Source organism: Augochlora pura, chromosome 1, assembly GCF_028453695.1.
Source record: "Augochlora pura isolate Apur16 chromosome 1, APUR_v2.2.1, whole genome shotgun sequence".
Lineage (NCBI taxonomy): Eukaryota > Metazoa > Arthropoda > Insecta > Hymenoptera > Halictidae > Augochlora > Augochlora pura.
In genome coordinates, this window is record NC_135772.1 from 16,432,751 (window position 1) to 16,450,872 (window position 18,122).

The 18,122-nt window shown below is 42.3% G+C and overlaps 1 protein-coding gene across 5 annotated transcripts in view; it reads right to left on the minus strand.

The window, feature by feature from the left end:
- LOC144478781 (uncharacterized) overlaps positions 1-18,122 on the minus strand; it is a 232,899-nt gene that overhangs the window by 21,727 nt on the left and 193,050 nt on the right. For 4 of the 5 annotated variants that reach the window (XM_078197048.1, XM_078197039.1, XM_078197031.1 and 1 more), the window contains one exon: positions 17,629-17,728. In XM_078197048.1, the coding sequence (XP_078053174.1) occupies positions 17,629-17,728 (100 nt within the window). Of the gene's footprint in view, positions 1-492; positions 743-2,053; positions 2,491-17,628; positions 17,729-18,122 lie in introns of those variants that run through there. The other variant, XM_078197066.1, reaches the window with a different exon arrangement.

The window sequence follows — 18,122 nt, forward strand, 5'->3', positions numbered from 1 at the left end:
AAATTTGGAAACCCAATAAAATGGAAAATTGCGTAATTATCGAAATGAAGACATTCGCGATCAGCAACCCGTTCGAAATCGCTGCGAAGCGGCACGAAACACCGAGCGGAAACTCAATGCAACAATTCGTCCGGTCCGTGCAGGATAATCGGGACGGCGATAACTCGATGAAAGCAGAGCCAAACGAGCAGCGATGCGTTGCGAAATTATGCGCGCCGGCAGAACGGCGAAAAACCCGGGGCGGGGTCCCGCGAAAAAATGCGGAGAACGAAAACAAAACGGTCGGTTATCGGGACGAAAGCGATCTCGCCAGGATTCGTTGTCCTGGAACAACGGACGCCGGGGCCGATCGCTTTCTATCTGCTTTCTAAGCGGAGTTATCTCGAGCGGCGTGCGCGAGCGCGCGCGCGTGGACGTATGACTTAACTTCGTCCCGCGGCCGTAACAATCGACGCGTGAATTAATGGGGGAGCGAACGCGGGGTCGACGTACCTTTGCTGGACAGAAAACCGAGGATGCTCTGGTTGCTGCCGAAATTCCCTAGCATCTTCGGATCCCCTGGCGGGTACGTGGATCGACGCCAATCGGAGACACCTGGCATCGGTATGTCAACAACAGCATCGAACCGATCGCAATTTTAATAACACGTGTGGCCCGTCACGACGGCACAAAGCATTCACCTGCTGTGATCACTGTTTGTAAATAGTCGCGCACTGTGTTGCGTATTTTACACACGGCCGCACTGTAACAGCGACGGGATCTTATTACACGCTCTATTGCTCGTGGATCATCTCATTTTGTTACTTTCGATTTCTTTCGATCTCTTTCCCTGCCGGGCCACCTCTTTAGCACGTGACTGACGCGCCAACAACGTGGTATTAACTTAAGGTTTATAATTTACTTTTAACACAGTTAAAACATTTTATTTTGCTATGCGATATCGATTACTTTTTTAATATTTTTGCCTTTTGAGAATATTAATTAGCGGAACAGTTAATTTAGAAATCTGAGAAAAGAAGACACTGATCTATTTTTCGAAATTTATTCATAAAAAATATATCGAAATTTATTTATATTTATCAAGTCGTTTAGGAAGAGTCAAAGTACGAGAGTATGACAAATTTTATTATTTAAATTACTTTCGAGGTTCGGAATTGATTTTCGGTCTTCAACTCTGGAATTTCTGAAATGCGACGACGTAGCCAACGTTGCATTATGAATATGTAAATACAATTAAACAATGATCGAAGTGAAAGTCTAATTACACCATGCGATAGAGAAAACCATCAATCCGTGGACAGCGTTAATAGAAAATCGCGTTTCGGTTTTAACAAAGGCGAAACGAGTCGAAGTAGCTCCCAACAATGTAATTAAAAATCATTCTTGCAAATAAAAGCCACTTTTGCAAGTAACTTTGAGCATAGTTACAAAATTCATAGTTTAACCACAAAAATTCATAGTTCAACACTTCAATCAATTTAGAAAATTAATTCTCTCGCTAATTTATTATAGTTTTTTCATTTATTTAGCCTAACAGTCTTCTGATTCAACCACTTGCTTCGCGATTTTAATTTAACGAAATAAAATGCTTCGACGTTATTAAATTCTTGACGTTCTTGGCGAGCCAGTCGAAAGAATAACTATTTACGAACTCGTAAAGCAATATAAAACTCCATTAACTTGTTCAACGAAGTTCGTTTAATAATTTCGTGAAAGAAACAACTGTACAATCATATTGCTATCTTAATAAGAAAGTTCGAAGTTCGTGCTGAATTTGCAAGTTGCGATTTACTTAGCTATTCGCAGACGTCGCAATACTTTTAATGAGTCACGAAAACGATTCTATCGGAAAGAATAAATCGGAATGACGGAACAAGTTAAAATGAAATAATAAATTAGAATGACAGAATAAATCAAAATGAAAGAATAAATCGGAACGAAAGAATAAATCAAAATGAAAGAATAAATCTTAATAAAAGACTAAGTCGGAACGAAAGAACGAAATGTCCTCGAAAGAAACAATTTGCTCTGTTCCCTCGTTTGATCTCAATACCTCGCGGCACTTCTGTACACTTGCATTCGACACGGCGGCAATAAAACCGAAACCATAAATCGAGAACCCGTCTTCTATCTTCTCCTTTTCTGCGAGAAGTTCGCGCCCGAACTGGTCCGATATTTTCGAGCAACAAGCGTGTGCGCGAGAGCTCGACGATAAAAAGGTGCATTAAACGTCCGACCGGGACAGTTTACAAGCACCGAAGGGCGACAGCGGCCCTTAATCACTCGACGTAGACGCGCAAACTCGAAGCACTGATTTTTCTTTTTCAACTGGTGTTTTTTTTTTAACTGACGTTCTTTTTTAAACTTAACTGATACTACAGATTTCGACGACACTGAGAAAGGACACGGATTTAAGTGTGAGATTGATATCCGGCGAATCGTAGCCGGGGAAATACGTGAAAGATGGTCGATCGAGTAAAGACGGCGGCTCGCGACGCGACCTCACATGTTCACGGCGCGTAGAGCGGCGCTCGACTAAAGGCTTTAAGCCTTAAGGTGAATACACTTGCCTCTTGCCTCGAGAGTTTTCCGCGCGGACGCGCTCCACGCTTGCGTGTAGGTGATCCTGCGTGTGCCTTTGGCTGTACGGCCGCGCCGCGGCGGAGCGGAATTGGACGTGCAAAAGGGGCTTACGCAAACCGTCCATTGGCCAGCAATTACCGTTAAAAACTATTTCACGCCATCGCCGGTGTCAAAGACACCTCACGACCGGCAACAGTCAGGTGAAAACAGGCGATAGCGGCGAGAAAGCCGCGCGGAGATTTGCATTCCGATTTAACCCTTTAGTCGGGCAGGGATTCTCAGACGAATTCCGTGTTTTATTGGGATACTGGTCAGGCGTGGTTATAAATAATTCAAGTAAGAAGTAGGAATGTTTTTAAATATTGTTCCTGTCGACTTTGTTATGTTCGCTTTATTTGCAATAGTAATTTATCTTTATATTAAGCTTGTTAAAATATGTAATTTATTTAATATTGAATGAGTATTTTAGATATTTTATGATACGAATTTGAAATATGTGATTTGCCACAAAAATGCCGTAAAAAGTAATACGTGAACCAAAAACCCAAGAAATGAACCTAAATGCCCAATAAAAACTCTCAGACTTTAATCAACGTTAAAACTTTGTTCAAATTGAAATTACTTACTTACAAATTCAATATATCGCTAAATAATGCTTCATATCGAACAACTACATAACTGAAGCCTGCTGAGAGTGACAAAAAATAATATAAAAATATACAGAAGGCTCCGACATTATTTTAAAAATTCCTCAAAAATTACCACATGAACCAAAAATCCAAGAAATTACCCTAAACACAATAAAGTCTAAAACAATAAAAATTCTCAGGCTTTAATTCACATTAAAATCGCGTAAAAATGAAAATTAAAGTAGGCGATACAAACATCGTAAGACGTTGAAAATAATACCATTAAATAATGCTTCAAATTGAACAATTACCAAAGCGAGTTGAGAGTATGAGACCATATACAGAGAGCGAAGGCGGCGCGAAGAAGAGAGCGGAGAGGAGACCCGGGGCTAAATATAAAGCAAAATTTTCGTGGCCGGGCGACGAGAAGGAACGTCGCTCGTAAGACAGCCAGAGAGAGAGAGAGAGAGAGAGAGAGAGAGAGGGAGGAGAGAGAGAGAGTTCAGGGACCACGGCCAGAGGATTCGTATTGATTGAAGTGTGGGCGCCAACGGCGATTTGATAAATTACAATCGACGCCGTTCAACGCCTCGTGGATCGTTCTCTCCCCGGGCTTACAACTAATTCGCGTTGTAATTCGTGTCGCCGGGGCGAGTCGAGCGTGTCAAACACGTCGGGGAACAACGGAGGATACGGAGAGGCGGTGATTAATGCCGACCGATACGGTTATCAGGGTCTCGCGGACTCATTCGAGCTTCTTCTTCTTCATGGTTCGCAGGGATCACCGAGTTTCGACGTTTACACGAATAATCGAAGACTCGTGCGATCGCTGACGCTAAAACAACTACCATGCGATAACTATTTGCAAATTGGACTGAATGAATTTCTTATAAATGTTAAACAAACTAATCTACGATGGCTATAATTAATTATTCTGTTATTACTTGAAGACAGAAGGTAAAAAGGCTATTGTATTTATTTCTTTATTTCAACGTGGAAGGTAAATTTTCAAAATTAATATAAATTAATATAAAAATATTCCATTTATGCGTAAGTATATGGAATAAAAATTCAAGTGAATTATAACTATATTTTTAAAACAGAAAAATTAAAACTTAAAAAATAACTGCTAATTTGACCATAAATTTTAATATTTCCATTCAGGTCCTGCTTAAACCCCAACTTTATTCCACATTTGTTATTTTATCTCCTATTTCGTTAATATTTCCAAGATTAAATCCTCCGACTTTATTAACAATAATCGTCCATTCTGAATGCGAATATACTTTTTGGCGTCTCAAGCGTCATCATGATCGCGTACATTTTTTTCCACGGCGCTCCGCCGCGAATGCAGGTTCGTTCACCCTCTGGAATTATGCGAATATGCAAAGCGCGCGATAGCGCAACAGACCAGATTAATTGAACCGCGATAGATCACTTGGTCTAGCCCGTCATTGATGCCGAATATTTTCTCGACGTTTCTACATACATCGCGGTATCTCCCCGCCGACGAAAACCACAATTTTCCGTGACAGTGGCGTCAGTGGGAAACAATTGCGTCTGACCCCGTAACCCGCGTGTGATGTAACGATCAGGCGATTCTGTGTCAACGGTTGTCAATATCATTAATATCCTTCTTAACATTTTATTGTGTTCGGTCGTGATGCGCTCGTTGCACAGATTACGTTGTCGGTGGACGCCTCTCGCGGTTCCGCTTCTGCGTAGCAGAACTCGATAACGTCGCGTCAGACGCCATTTCTTTCACATTTCTTAATATTTTCCTTGTCGACGTGGAAGAGACTCCATTGACCAGATCGCAATGGTATTGATTGAGAAGTTTCACTCTTTAAGTGCAAGAATTCTCAGGCGAGAATAATATGATTAAATAATAAAGTGAAGTAAGTAATAGAAGTCTATTAAAAGTAATAAAATCTGGAATTTACAAAGATTATTTAATAAATTTTCTTACACCATTTTATTATAGTATAAGTGATATATAGTAAAAGTGATATAGTATAGTATAGTATAGCAGAAGTACATACTACTCATTTCTACCGATTTATTAATTAACCCTTTGCAATCGAAGCCATTTTAATAGTAAATCTAGAATAAAACAGAAGAAAACAGTGTCCTGCGAACGATCCGATGCAGAAATCGAGCGAGCGTCAGCAGTTCGCCGTTGCGGCGACGGAATTAATTAACACGAAGCCTCGTTTCGAGGAATAATAATAGGATCGTCGTTACCCGGTGCTCCCGTTTTATTCTCCCGAGGCGAAAGACCTTCTTCGCCGCGGCCGCGAATATTAAAGCGGCGGTTCTCCCGCGGTACGCTCGAGCATTTCACGGTCTACCAATTAAACGGCGATAATTAGTAAATTAATTAACCGGGCCCGGTCGGATCGAGGCGCCGCCGCCGTCGTCGTCGTCGTCGTCGTCGGCTCCTCTTATCCGCAAGGCGAATTAAAAGGAGCAGGAAAGAGAAAAACCGCGGCTTCGAATATTTCGCGCGTCCCGGCGAGTGTTAATGAGAGCCTCGGCTAACCTTTGCCGTGCCTTTTATTGCCAATGAATCCGACGCCGGCAGCTGCGTCATATTTATCCAATTGCAAAGGAAAAACCGGTCCCCGCGGTTCGCCTTAACGGACGACGGCCAAGCGTCGCGCGCGCCTACACGGACGACGAAAATCGCGAATCGATTTTATTTCGTTGGAACGAAAAGATTCGCACTGGTACGTTCCGCAAGCTTGCGAAATTCCGGAGCGCGTTTCGGTGTCTAATTGCCCGAGCGTTTCTTGCGACGTTCGTCATTTTTCAACATGATCCTCGCGACACCGCGGCTATCCGACTCGTGTCGACGACACGCGGAAATAAGTGTATCGTCGTCCGTCGCAAAAAATATTCCATATTCATCGGTTGTGCTCATTTGCCCGGCGAATTGAGAAACGTTCAATTATCGACGAAATTTCGATGCCCCCACCCCCTGCACGAGACTGCGAATTAAAACGCGCCTCTGAAACGAAATATTCTTTTATACGCTCCAGTTTTTCAAGCGCGAGTTTTTGGAGCGTTGTTTCTTTTAATTAGAAAACCTGTGCACGCTGACGGGAGACGATGTTTCTGTTTTAAAAATTTAAATCAATATTTGCGATCGTATATTTGCTCTCAGCTATCGACGCTATTTATTAATTTTTAAATAGAATTAATAAGTTTTGCTTTTAAAATTTTGCTTTCTAAAATTAATTAATACCGAGCAGCACGTCGACCATGTATAAATTTAATCCAACCGCAAAGGATTAATCATTGACAGTAAAAATGCATTTCAGCGTTTATAAATTATTATTACGAGTCCATGAATTTTTCTCAATCGCCATTAACACTCAACTCTTGACAAAAAAATAACGTCTGCGTTAAATAATACCTGACATCATCGTACCATCGCAGAATTATTTTTATTATAGCAAAACTCTCCACAAATTCGTTCTCGTAATCGGTATGATCTACGTGTGCTCGCATTAAAGCGTATTTAAACGAGTCTCGGGTACAACAAACAATGTCTGTTGGACAATCGAACGCTCGAGTCGAGCGTGCTTCAGACGAGGACTCCGCCCGCTCGAAGCCGGACAAAAGGACACTTTTTTTTTTCTCGTCGATTAATTATTCCCCGTCGCCCCGAAGCTCCCGCGACCCCTCCACGGGATTAGAATTCTCGAGGAAACACAGCCCGCGGTTATTTCGCCCGACTCTCTATTATCCGATCCCTCTTATTACCTTCAGAACTATATATACATATATATAACTGGGGGGTGCAAACGAACGCCGCGATAATTCGGACGAATTTATTGTTCCGTTTAATTTCGCCGACAATGAGCAAGCGATGTGCAGTTGCCGCACGTTGATTGGCATATTCAGCAACAGTTTCGTGAATGAAAATTCTGAACAATTATCGCCACCTGCATTTTCGGAGTTTCTCTGGGCGAGGTGAACTCGTTGTGGAGTTAGTTATTGAGTAAGTTATTTGTTTGAATAAAATTGATTGGAGTGGGGTAAACAGTCTGATGAGATTTCAAGAACGATAGCGTATTGGCAGCATTTATAGTAATATAATTTATAATATATTAATATACAATATAATATGATACTAATAATAATAGTAGTAACATAATATGGTACTAATAATAATAATAGTAACATAATATGATCCTAATAAAAATACTAGTGACATAATATAATACTAATAACAATAACAGTAATAATAATATTATATGTATACAATAATATATGTATATAATTTATAATACATATGCTTCTGAAACTTCTATTTGCCTATCATGACGAAGAGAACGTAAGCAATTGTTCTTTAAACAGTACAACTGGCACAAAGGTCGATCAAATACCAAGTTCGTTGACCTGGATCTATTCGGCCGGCAATTAAATACTAAACAACAATGCGCCCGTAAAACGGCGCACGGAGAAATTTCACTTCGATCCAAGCCGCGGCGGTTCTTGTCCGACATCCCCGTACACTTTTGCTTTCCATTGAATATTCATGCTCGTTCTATTTGCGTTTAAACTCGTCGGTGCGTCCGCACGTGAAATTGTTGGCTAAAGTTAATCGGTACGTCGGGTTTGACCGTAGCACGAAGTCTGTCGCCAACAAAAGAGTACTGTAACCTTCGATCGCGTGCACGTGACCCACAGTTTGTTTAATTAACTAATGAGCCCCGCCCTGCGTCACGAACCGTCTCTCTCTCTCTCTCTTTCTCTCTTTCTCTCTCGTTTTATTAGGTCTGCTGTGTGCACACAAATGCACACACGCGCTAACCCCCGTCTACACCCCCCTCCTTCCCCCGGCGATATTGCGTGTGCACGCACCGTTGAAGGAACGGTGCACGAACGTCTGGGAGAAGTCACAAAACGGACGGTCTATTGTGAAATTGGTCACGATTCGAGCAATAAACGAATTATCTTCCTCGAAACGAAGAGGCGGCGAATTTAGTCGACGGTCAATTTCAAATCTGTTGCGGAATCGTTCGTAGATACGGTACGCTGCGAATTTATATGCAACCTCGGAAGGTATTAAAAAGTTTTTTATATAATATATTCAGTAGATTATTAAAACTAGCACTATTCCATATATTCGTTTACTTTCACTACTTTCTTCTACGTACAATTAACCCTTCTGATACCGTGGCGTCATACGAATTTTTCTATCACATTCTAACATGATTGCTAATAAAGCTTAAATTTTTAAAAATTGTTAAAAGTGGTTGGCATGAGTCACAAGAATTAATTTCAATTGCATAAAATTCACTTCGTCCAAAAAGACAATGTGAGCCAGAAAAATGACTTTAGATTTCCAATTGAGTGCAAAGGGTTAATGAGAATGGTCTAAGAACATTTCTATCCCATTTACAATATTTATCTAACTAGCAAAAATTTTAGAAAAAAGTTGGCTAACTGGGCGAGGACGGTATGGCAAGTCGACCAGGAAAGCGGCCGTTCGCGGTAAATAGGGGATTTTTTTCGTGCAATTAAACAGATCGTCGCCGGAGCCTATTTCTCGCGCCGGGGTGGGGGGAAAGGGGAAACTGTATAAGTAGGTTAAACGCAAGAACTTTAAGGCTGCGCGGTGCGATAACAGAGCAGCGGACATGGTGCAGCGGCGCGCTCGTTAGTCAGGCTGCAACGCTACCGCAAGGCATAATGACAGTCACTTTAGGTCTGTCGCAAGAAGGCAGAGTGGACTAATCTACGGTAATAATTTTTTCACGGTGCTCGAGCGAGTTTCTCTCTCGTTCCGACGAACGGGTTTCTTCTTCGAATTATTCGCGTGCTGGTTACGTAACGCGATGTTTTAGCGCGAATCTTGGGCAAAATAAATATTTTACGTGCTTATCCGAGGAATATTGTGTTAAAGATATGACTATAGCAACGTACGTCTTTTTTACAAAAATTTTGCTTTTGCTTTCGTCGAAAAATCATTAGATGCATTGAAATAAAAATTATTATGTGACTATCAAACGTACAAACTACAACTAAACATTAAATAAAAATATATAGTCGTCGATTCTTGGATCGCAATAATAATTATTATAATAATTCTTACAATTAGATTGCAGATTTAATACATTTAGTACTATTCCGACTAATTAAAATAATTCGGAGAAATTACGTAATTATGAAAATAAAAATAGCAAACATTTAGAAGAAATTCAGCTCCCGCGAAGAGGCATAATTAAACGGACGCAACGCAAACATTTGCCGAGCAATTGAACTCTCATACCACCCGCGACCATCCCACCGAAGCCTCCATAACTTATTTCGCCCTGTCCTATTTACTCGCCAGCCTAATGGCCGTTTCTAATTGAACAAATTCTTGGAACTCGATCGTTTCGACGAACAAAAAAAAGAAACAGAAAAAAAGCAAGGCGTTGTTTTCCTAAAACTCGGCGGTATTATCGTTGCTCGACAAACGACGTGGATTTAATAACCGAGAAAAATTGCTCCGCCCCTCCGTCGAGCAGAGCTTTAACCTTGCGAGCGCGATGTTCATCGCGTGCCCGCGAGCCTAACCACCCCGCGCGACGACCCTGCCCAGAAAATAAATTCATCCGCGTCGCGGTATAAGAAAACCATGGGTCCCGGACTCGTAATAAAATCCACGGGGTGAATTATGCCGCGATGGGGGGGCGGGCAGGGCAGAGGGCAGGGCAGAGCGCGAGGGGAGGATGACACGGGAATAAAGTCGCGACGTTATTCGCCGGGTAGAGAACTTGGAACCTAATACGACCGGTTCGAGAGAGAGAGAGTCAGCCGCGAATCCGCCGGCAATTTCTTTCCCTCCGCAAACCTTTCTCACCGGATACGCGCTCCACGCTGCTGCCGGCTAAGAAGAGACAATTTGTCAAAGAGCGAACCAACTCGCGGCGAGCCAAGGAGAAAGAATGGAAGACGGCATGCAAACCGGGCGACGATCGTTCGCGTTCATTGAATAGAGAAACGAATTTACATTTTCATTAAGTCGCCGTGGGAAACGTGTAACATCGACACGCGGAAAATTCGGGGAATGAAGGGATGACGTACTTGGGTCGATGAGAAGAAACTCGTGTCAAAACATTTCGCAATAAAAAGGTGAATTTCTGAATATTTTGCAGCCTTGGATTATTAAAATTTTTATGTAATTTTAAGCTGCTAAATGTAGTTTTAAAAAATACATAAACTCTGTCGTCTAATAGTCTGTAATTGAAATCTATAATAATAATAATAATAAAAATAATAATAACAGTAGAGGTAACACTTCATTTAAGTCAAAGTATTTAATTCACTATTTAAGCAATTATTCTATAAAATATTTCTAATTGTAATTCAACTCGTACGCTCGACAGACTGCTGCGTCGCATCTGGAGACTGACGTCTCCGTAACACGTGAACCGTCGTTGACAAGTGTGCGCGACACTAAAACCACATGTTGTCCATCGAAAGCGCGAACTACCGAATTGGCTTCTATATCCTTGACTCCAATATTCAGCATTCGACTGACACAGAGACTGCTAAAAGTGTATTCACCGAAACAATTTCCACATCTCTGAACTCGCGTCGTTCCACCTACAATTGTTAGCCGCTTTGCGGTTACTTAATTAATTATTATTATATTATTATATTTATTAATCACCTCTGTTCTTTTATTAATAGTGTACACACGTGTCTTGACAATCGACAACAAAATTCGCAGAATAAAATGCAAACGATTCTCTTTTTTTACGACCCCCGAAAGACGCATTGGACGAAGTCGTCAACAAATTAAAAGCATCCCCCGTCACGCATGCGCGAGGCGTTTACGATCGGCGGCAGTAACTCATCCGACGGAGGTTCGCGAGGAGGTGAATCGGCGCAAAGACACGTTTCGGCAGTAAAGCGACCGTGAAATATGGTATCTGCCGTAGATCCGCGCGAAGATCCGCCGCGCGGAATGGAGGACGAGCATCCATCTTCGCAGCAATGATTTAAGCGCGGCCGGTACACGGCGTTGTCGGAACCCCGTGTCTGATATTTGACGATCGTAAACGGGCTGGAAAAGGAGCGGCGACCGTTTCCAACGGAGGGGAGGGGGAAGAGTTACGAGCGGAAAAATCCGCCGTGATAGGGGGATCTCGCGCGGGAGTTTTCCGCGCGTCCTTTATTGCGAGGAGCCGAATGAAACCGGCCCGCGTTTCCACTCGGCGAACAACTACGACGGAGGAACTTTTTATCGGACGGTGAAGAGCCACGTCTGACCCAGATATTTTATTTCGTGACTGCTATCCTTCTACTTTTGCTAGGGTTTTCTGGGCACGGAGTTTCGCGACTTCTTAACACAATGGTTGCAGATATATATTTTCTTTTATATATAGATTTTGCGGATTTGTTACAGTATTGTCTGTGCACAGTGTGTTCGAACAAATTCCGCGTGGGCACGCCGAAAGAATGGTGGAAAATGGACGGATGACGCGCCGCGGCACGGATCCGAACGACTCCCCGCCTCCCCGTGGCATGCGCCCCGTTCAGCTATTTTAATACGTCGCTAGAGATGATTGATTAAATTTCTGCGCGCCTTCGCCCCGGCGTAATTGAATGCACGTCCCGACGGCTGTCGATTTTTACGGCGTTGCGGGTATAGAAGGGCTACCCTTCTGCGAAGACAGCCGCGGCGAACACACCAGCTGCGCGGAGATACCGGATCGCGATGAACGGGGCCCGTGCAATTTTGCCCCGTGGCCCGGCACTCGCATACGCCCCGGCCTAATCGCTTTCTTCGATCTGAGCGCGTTTGCATTTTTCTCGTAAATAGCGGCGCGTCTAATGTCTGCAGCGTATACGCGGCGCGCGGCTTGGATATTGTTGCAATGAAAAGTTTAAGGTTGTGTATAATCGCAAAAATGACTTGGCAAAAATGACTGGAGTTTTTAATATTTATTTGGATATAGGATTTAATATTTACTTAGCTATAGTTTTTAACATTTAATATTCACAGGAATTCTATTAATAGAATTTTCAATTATTTTGAGGTATCAAGATGAAATTTTTAATTCTTTTTCTCAGTGACGATTCTAATTGAAATTATTAGTTTATGTTACTTGTACAGCTCGTCAGTGTACGATAGAATTGTGCTAATTTATTTTTATTGCGATTCAATTGTATTATATTCGAATTATATTGTAATTCAATTAGGTGATTCAAATCTTCGTGTTAAATCAATTATTGATTATTTTCGATCATACACAATGCAATTCGAGTATGATTTAATTAAATTAAAATATACTTGAATTACTTTGTAATTTAATTTAATGCGTTCTCAATTGCGAATTACAATAGAATTAAATTGCTATCGAAATTATAATTCCTCGAGTAATTCAATTTTAAATCTGTGAAATTCTGGAATTCTGAAATTACTATTCTCATAGAATAATTAATAAGAAAAGTAAAGCTACTTTTCACGCTTAAATTTCCATGACAATTAATTTACAAATCCGAGCGAAAGATTGCGTCGCCCGCACACGAGCAGTTAAAATTGTACTCGAAAAAGCAACGCGTGGTAATCTATCACTCCCCCCCGAACCCCTTGTTTCAGTAAATAACCATGCGTATACACAACAGCGTCGCGAATAAGGGATAAAAAGGCGACATTAATGGAACGGCAGTCGCAACAATCGCGCGTTTTGCGAAACATTGTACGAGTTTCAATGGAACCATGACGGACGTAACTTATCATCAATAACATCAGTAACAAACCGGGCGCCGTGTAACGTGCACGAAACCCCGTCGCACGTCCGCGCACCGCATAAACAAGCCGTATAATTTCGAACGAAAAAAAAACGCGAAAATGGAGATAAATTCGTGGAATTAACGGCACACCCACGCGAACTATTACCACGCGCCGGCTAAAATAATAATATCCCCCACCTATGGTGTCATAAATCTGCCGCTCCGAGGTAATGCCGTATCGATTGTCCAGCCTCCGGCGATACCGAACAAATTGCTATTATCTCCGTGTGCGCGCACTGATTCAGGAATAATTCCGTGTCCGCCGCGTGGGCAGAGTCGCCCGATGGATGTTGCGTCTTCGCGAGCAACGTTTGGCTAGTTTTCACGGGACCGTTTCGCTTCCAGTCAAAACACACTTCGTGGCGGACGGTGCGCGCACCGTGCCGCGATTTATGGGGATCTATGTATGTGACACGTGGATTTCCTTCGCGCGAAAATCGCGTTTCTTTCGCGGAAAATAAAAGTAAATTTGATTCGCCATTGCTGTCGCTATTATAATATAAAATAACCTTTTCTATCAAAATATTTGTTGTAAGTTGAACTCCGTGTTTATTGCTAATCTAAATTATATTTTATCAATATTTTCTTTTACTAAATTTTTATAAATCTACCGAAACTCGCAGTCGTCGAAATAGCAAACTTTGCAATTTTCAAAGCCAAATTCTCGGACTTTGCGAACGTTTGCCATAAATTATACGTCGCGATTAAAAATTTAGGGTGCAAATTTACCACGTGTAAAAGAGAGACCTGTAAAATAGCGACGCATAAATCGAAGAACCGGCGTGCATTAGTTGTTTACGAATTGTTTCACGCGCTAGGCACGATTGGTCTTTAGTGGAGGTGCACGGCCGACTGCGAATTAATCGTTAATCGGGGAACTGGTTAAACGCTCGGACGGATTAAATCAATTTCGTGCGGAAATTGCGTTGGCAGCTTTTATCGAAGTTTTATCGAGGGGAATAATTAAAACGTGAACTCCGTAAAGTGGAATTGTTGAAGAACACGGGAGGGGACACGAACTCCGGGAAACGGAAAAATTTTAGGATAAAGCGTTCACGATTCGATAAGGATAACGATATTGCTCCCGCTCAAAGTCAAGTTTCTGGAGAGAGCTAAGTGCATGTTAACGAACGAAATTGCTAATTACGCGAAAGTAGTGGCGGACGAAATTTTAACGAGCCGTAAACTCCTGTCAATTTACCTGTCAATTTGACTGCCGTTATCGAAACGATCTTCGTAATTTGTTCCGTTCCGTTTGTATAATTTGTCGCGCGCGCAATTTGACAATTTTGTTAAATGCAAGCAGAATGATTGAATTTTTATGCTAGTGACTATAATGTTAAATATATTCAATTAGCACAAATATAAGATATTAAATTTATGGAATTTCGAAATAACATAAAGCGAACGAATTTTCCAACATGTTAAGGTTATGAATAGACGACGTCGTTAGCTTAATTAACTAATTTAAGTTGAATTTAAAAGTCAATTAAAGCCCAAAAGTTAATTTAACATTGTCGTGGTATTGGATACATTGTTGATAGAATAAATTATCGATTAAAATATTGTCGATTAAAAAAATTGTTGATGAAAAAAATTGTCGATTAAAAAAATTGTCGATTGAATAAAACGTCGATTGTATAAATTATTAACTGGATAAATTATCAACTTGATAAAATTATTCATGCATCATTTTATTCATCCCTTATTCACCACTCCAAACAAGCAAACCACCCCTTGCCTCCCCACAAAAATCGTGCCATCTTTCCAGCAACTGCCAAACCCTTTTACAGGTCTATTGCACACTCCTCGCGCGTCACAAAATGAGGACCCGCCTCAGTAACCGAAAAGGTAGCAAGAAAGGACCCACCGACGACTTAGCCGTCCCCTAAACGACGACGGCCGCGGAAAAGGAGCGTAATTGAAAACGAGCAGGGCGAATAAGAAATTCCAGGCACGGGTAATCAGATGAGAGGGCCGGAAGGAGGAGGAAGAGAAGGAAAAAGGGGAGGAAGAGGAGGAGAAGGAGGAGGAGGAGAGCAAAGGAGTTCGCGAGACAAGAGGACGACGAAACTGGCTGGCTTGTTGGCTCGCCGAGGAAGGCGCGAAGGAGGAGGTGGAGGTGGAGGAGGAGGAGGGACACCGTGAGACCGCAGAGCGGGATATTATCGAGCGCGTGGAACGTGCGGTTAGGGGCGGCGATGCGCCATCGTCGAGTATAAATCCGCTGATACGACGTGAAAGCCGACGCCGGCACGCGGGATCGGCCTAGGCTTTTTCTCGGGGCTTGAACCCGGTCGCGGCCAGGAAGGGGGCAGGGGCGGGGGGAGGGGGAGCGGGTGGTGTGCTGGAGCTAGTTCAAAAGATGTCGGATAAGGTCGGGGGCGCTCTGTTGTAGGCGCGAGGCCCCGATACTGCAGTTGCAACTGCAGCTGCTGCCGCAGAAACTGCCGCAGGGCGCGACGAGTCGAACGTGACCGACGATACGACGGCACGGAGGGGGGGGATTATCGGTGAAAACGGACACCGGCCGTTTTGGGATGGCCTGCCTCGGCGAATTGCGAACGCGTGCGTTTGCAAAGGCGATGTTTTATACAGGAGTATATTATGTGTATAGTATTGGGTTGGGGAATAATTTCGTAGCGTTTTTCTACTTTCTCTTATTATTACAACGATTTGTTGCTGCTTGACAAAGTCATATTTATTCGATAGAGCTGTCTATGCTCTACAAAACTGTGCTAATTTTTCTTTTTCTAGTCATTTAATTTTTTATTATTTTTCGAGGCTGTAGCGGCTCATGTTAGGCGACCGAAATAAATATTCGAGCTATATGCTTGCAGATGCCAAGGTTTTGGCGAAAAAAATATTCCTTGACGTTTACTGGGACGGAAATTACCTTATTCCTTTACTATTATTGTTAACCCTTTGCACTCGAAGCCATTTTAGATCCAAAATTGCTATTTTGACCAGCTGTAGCGTAGTACTTAATATAATTTGCTATATGAGATTGAGTCTTGTGAAGGGTATCTAATAATGTCAACATTATTTTCTTAATAATATAACAATTTTCATTGGCTTTTCAGAGGCGCCACTCGAGTGCAAAAGATTTAAAAAATGAGATTGCTTCGGCGAATGTAACATGTTCATCCTCGGCTAATAATGGCAGAAGCACGCGTGCGCCCAGGAAAAGGCGGTGCCATCCGCGCTCGGACCTATCATCGAAAATGATTGGTATCACCGAACGACATTCTCCGTCGACGTGAATGACTGGGATATCCGCGAAATGACCGTACCGAGAGAGCCGTAGTAGTATACCGATAATCGCGATTTATGGCCGCGAAGCGCGTCGTTAACGGTAGACGATCGTCTGGTCGGAACGAGTTTCATGACCGATTCGGTATATGCACGGTGTCGCCACGAAATCGCTACGGCGCGTAATAAAACACCGGAAATTGCTCTTTACAGACGTTCCCCTCTGTACACAGAAAAACTCATTAGCCGGCGGCTCCTCGGTTTCTCGAATATCGAGCAGCCTAAGCGCGGATCCGATAGGACAGCGGCGAAAGGAACCGTTCCGTCCTGGGCATTACGGTCCCAGGGACGATTTTCTACGTTTAACCCTTTGCGGACGGTGACTTTTTCGAGTAAAGTAGCAAAGCGTGGCGATTTTCCCAGATGCGTCGAGTGCCTTGGATATAAATTATTTTAAGTTGTTTGTGGTACAAATATTATCTATATAGGATTATATGCAATTATATACAATTATATAATTTTATATAGGATTGTATACAATTATATAATTTATATACGATAATATACAATTATATAATTTATATACGATAATATACAATTATATAATTTATATACGATAATATACAGTTATATAAATTATATATAAATTATCTTGACATAAACATCGTGACAAGTAATCAATAATGTGAAAATCATTTTAAATCATTCTAACATCGGGTCTACATTTTACTACATAATTTTTAATTGCTCTACGGATAGCAACAACATAAAAATTAAAATCCCTATAGACAGAACCATAAACTGTACCAAACCTGAATAAAAAAACTAATTCCCCGGCGTTTGGCTTTCCAACCCTTATTTCGTCAACCGGTCGTAATCCGAGTCGCCAATCAAGACGAACGACGCGACACAAAAAAAATACAATTTCCCATAGAAAATTTCGCGGACCACGGCGGACCGGCGTCGTTCCACCACGTCCCGCAATTCCGCAGGAACACGTGGCACAATCTCGTCGGATAAGACGTCCCTTTTGTCCACAGGATATACCGTCCGTTGTTTATTCACGAGACACAGAGGGATGGGGCGAGGAGGACGGAGAAGAGCTGCTGGGAAAACTGGCCTACATACGAGCAGCCAGGACGACGGGGGATGAATCGAGGCGGCGCAGCCACCCCACGGACAAAGGGAGAGACGTTCGTTCGGCCTTTTTTTGCCCGGGCGAAACGTGTTTCTTATTGGCGGAACGCGACGTCGACGTCGCCCGACTACGGAAATTGCACCTAGATGGAACGATCGACGCTCGTGTCCTCCACCCTCTAACCCCCTCCTCTGCGGGGTTGTGCTCGCCTAACAGATAGCTTACCTTCGAGGTTTGCCATCGAGAACCTATAGCTGTCGATCCTCGGCGTGTTGATGTCCGAGTTGAAAGGCCTGAGGGTTGCCGAGCTCACATTGTCCAGACCCTGGAACATCGATTCGATCAGACGTTAGGGGATGCTGTGGATTTTTTCGTTTAGTATGATAAAAATACAGGTTTGATTTAGTTTATGGGAGAGAGTTGTTGCTGTGTAAGAGAAATGAGTAGGTGAGGAGAAGATGATTGATGGGGGATGTTTTGATTTGTGATTTTTAGACGGTATTTTGAATTTGTTTTTTAAATATATTGTAGACTGCTTTATGTCGGGGTACATTACGTATATTTAGTTATATTTCTGATGTTATTTCTAACGCAAGTATTTATGTTAAAAGCTATATTCTTAATGTAATTTCTGATTTAAGGTTATGTCAAAAGTTATATTTCTAATGTAATATCTGTTTTGAGGTTATGTCAGAAGTTATAGGCCATGTTAAGAAAAA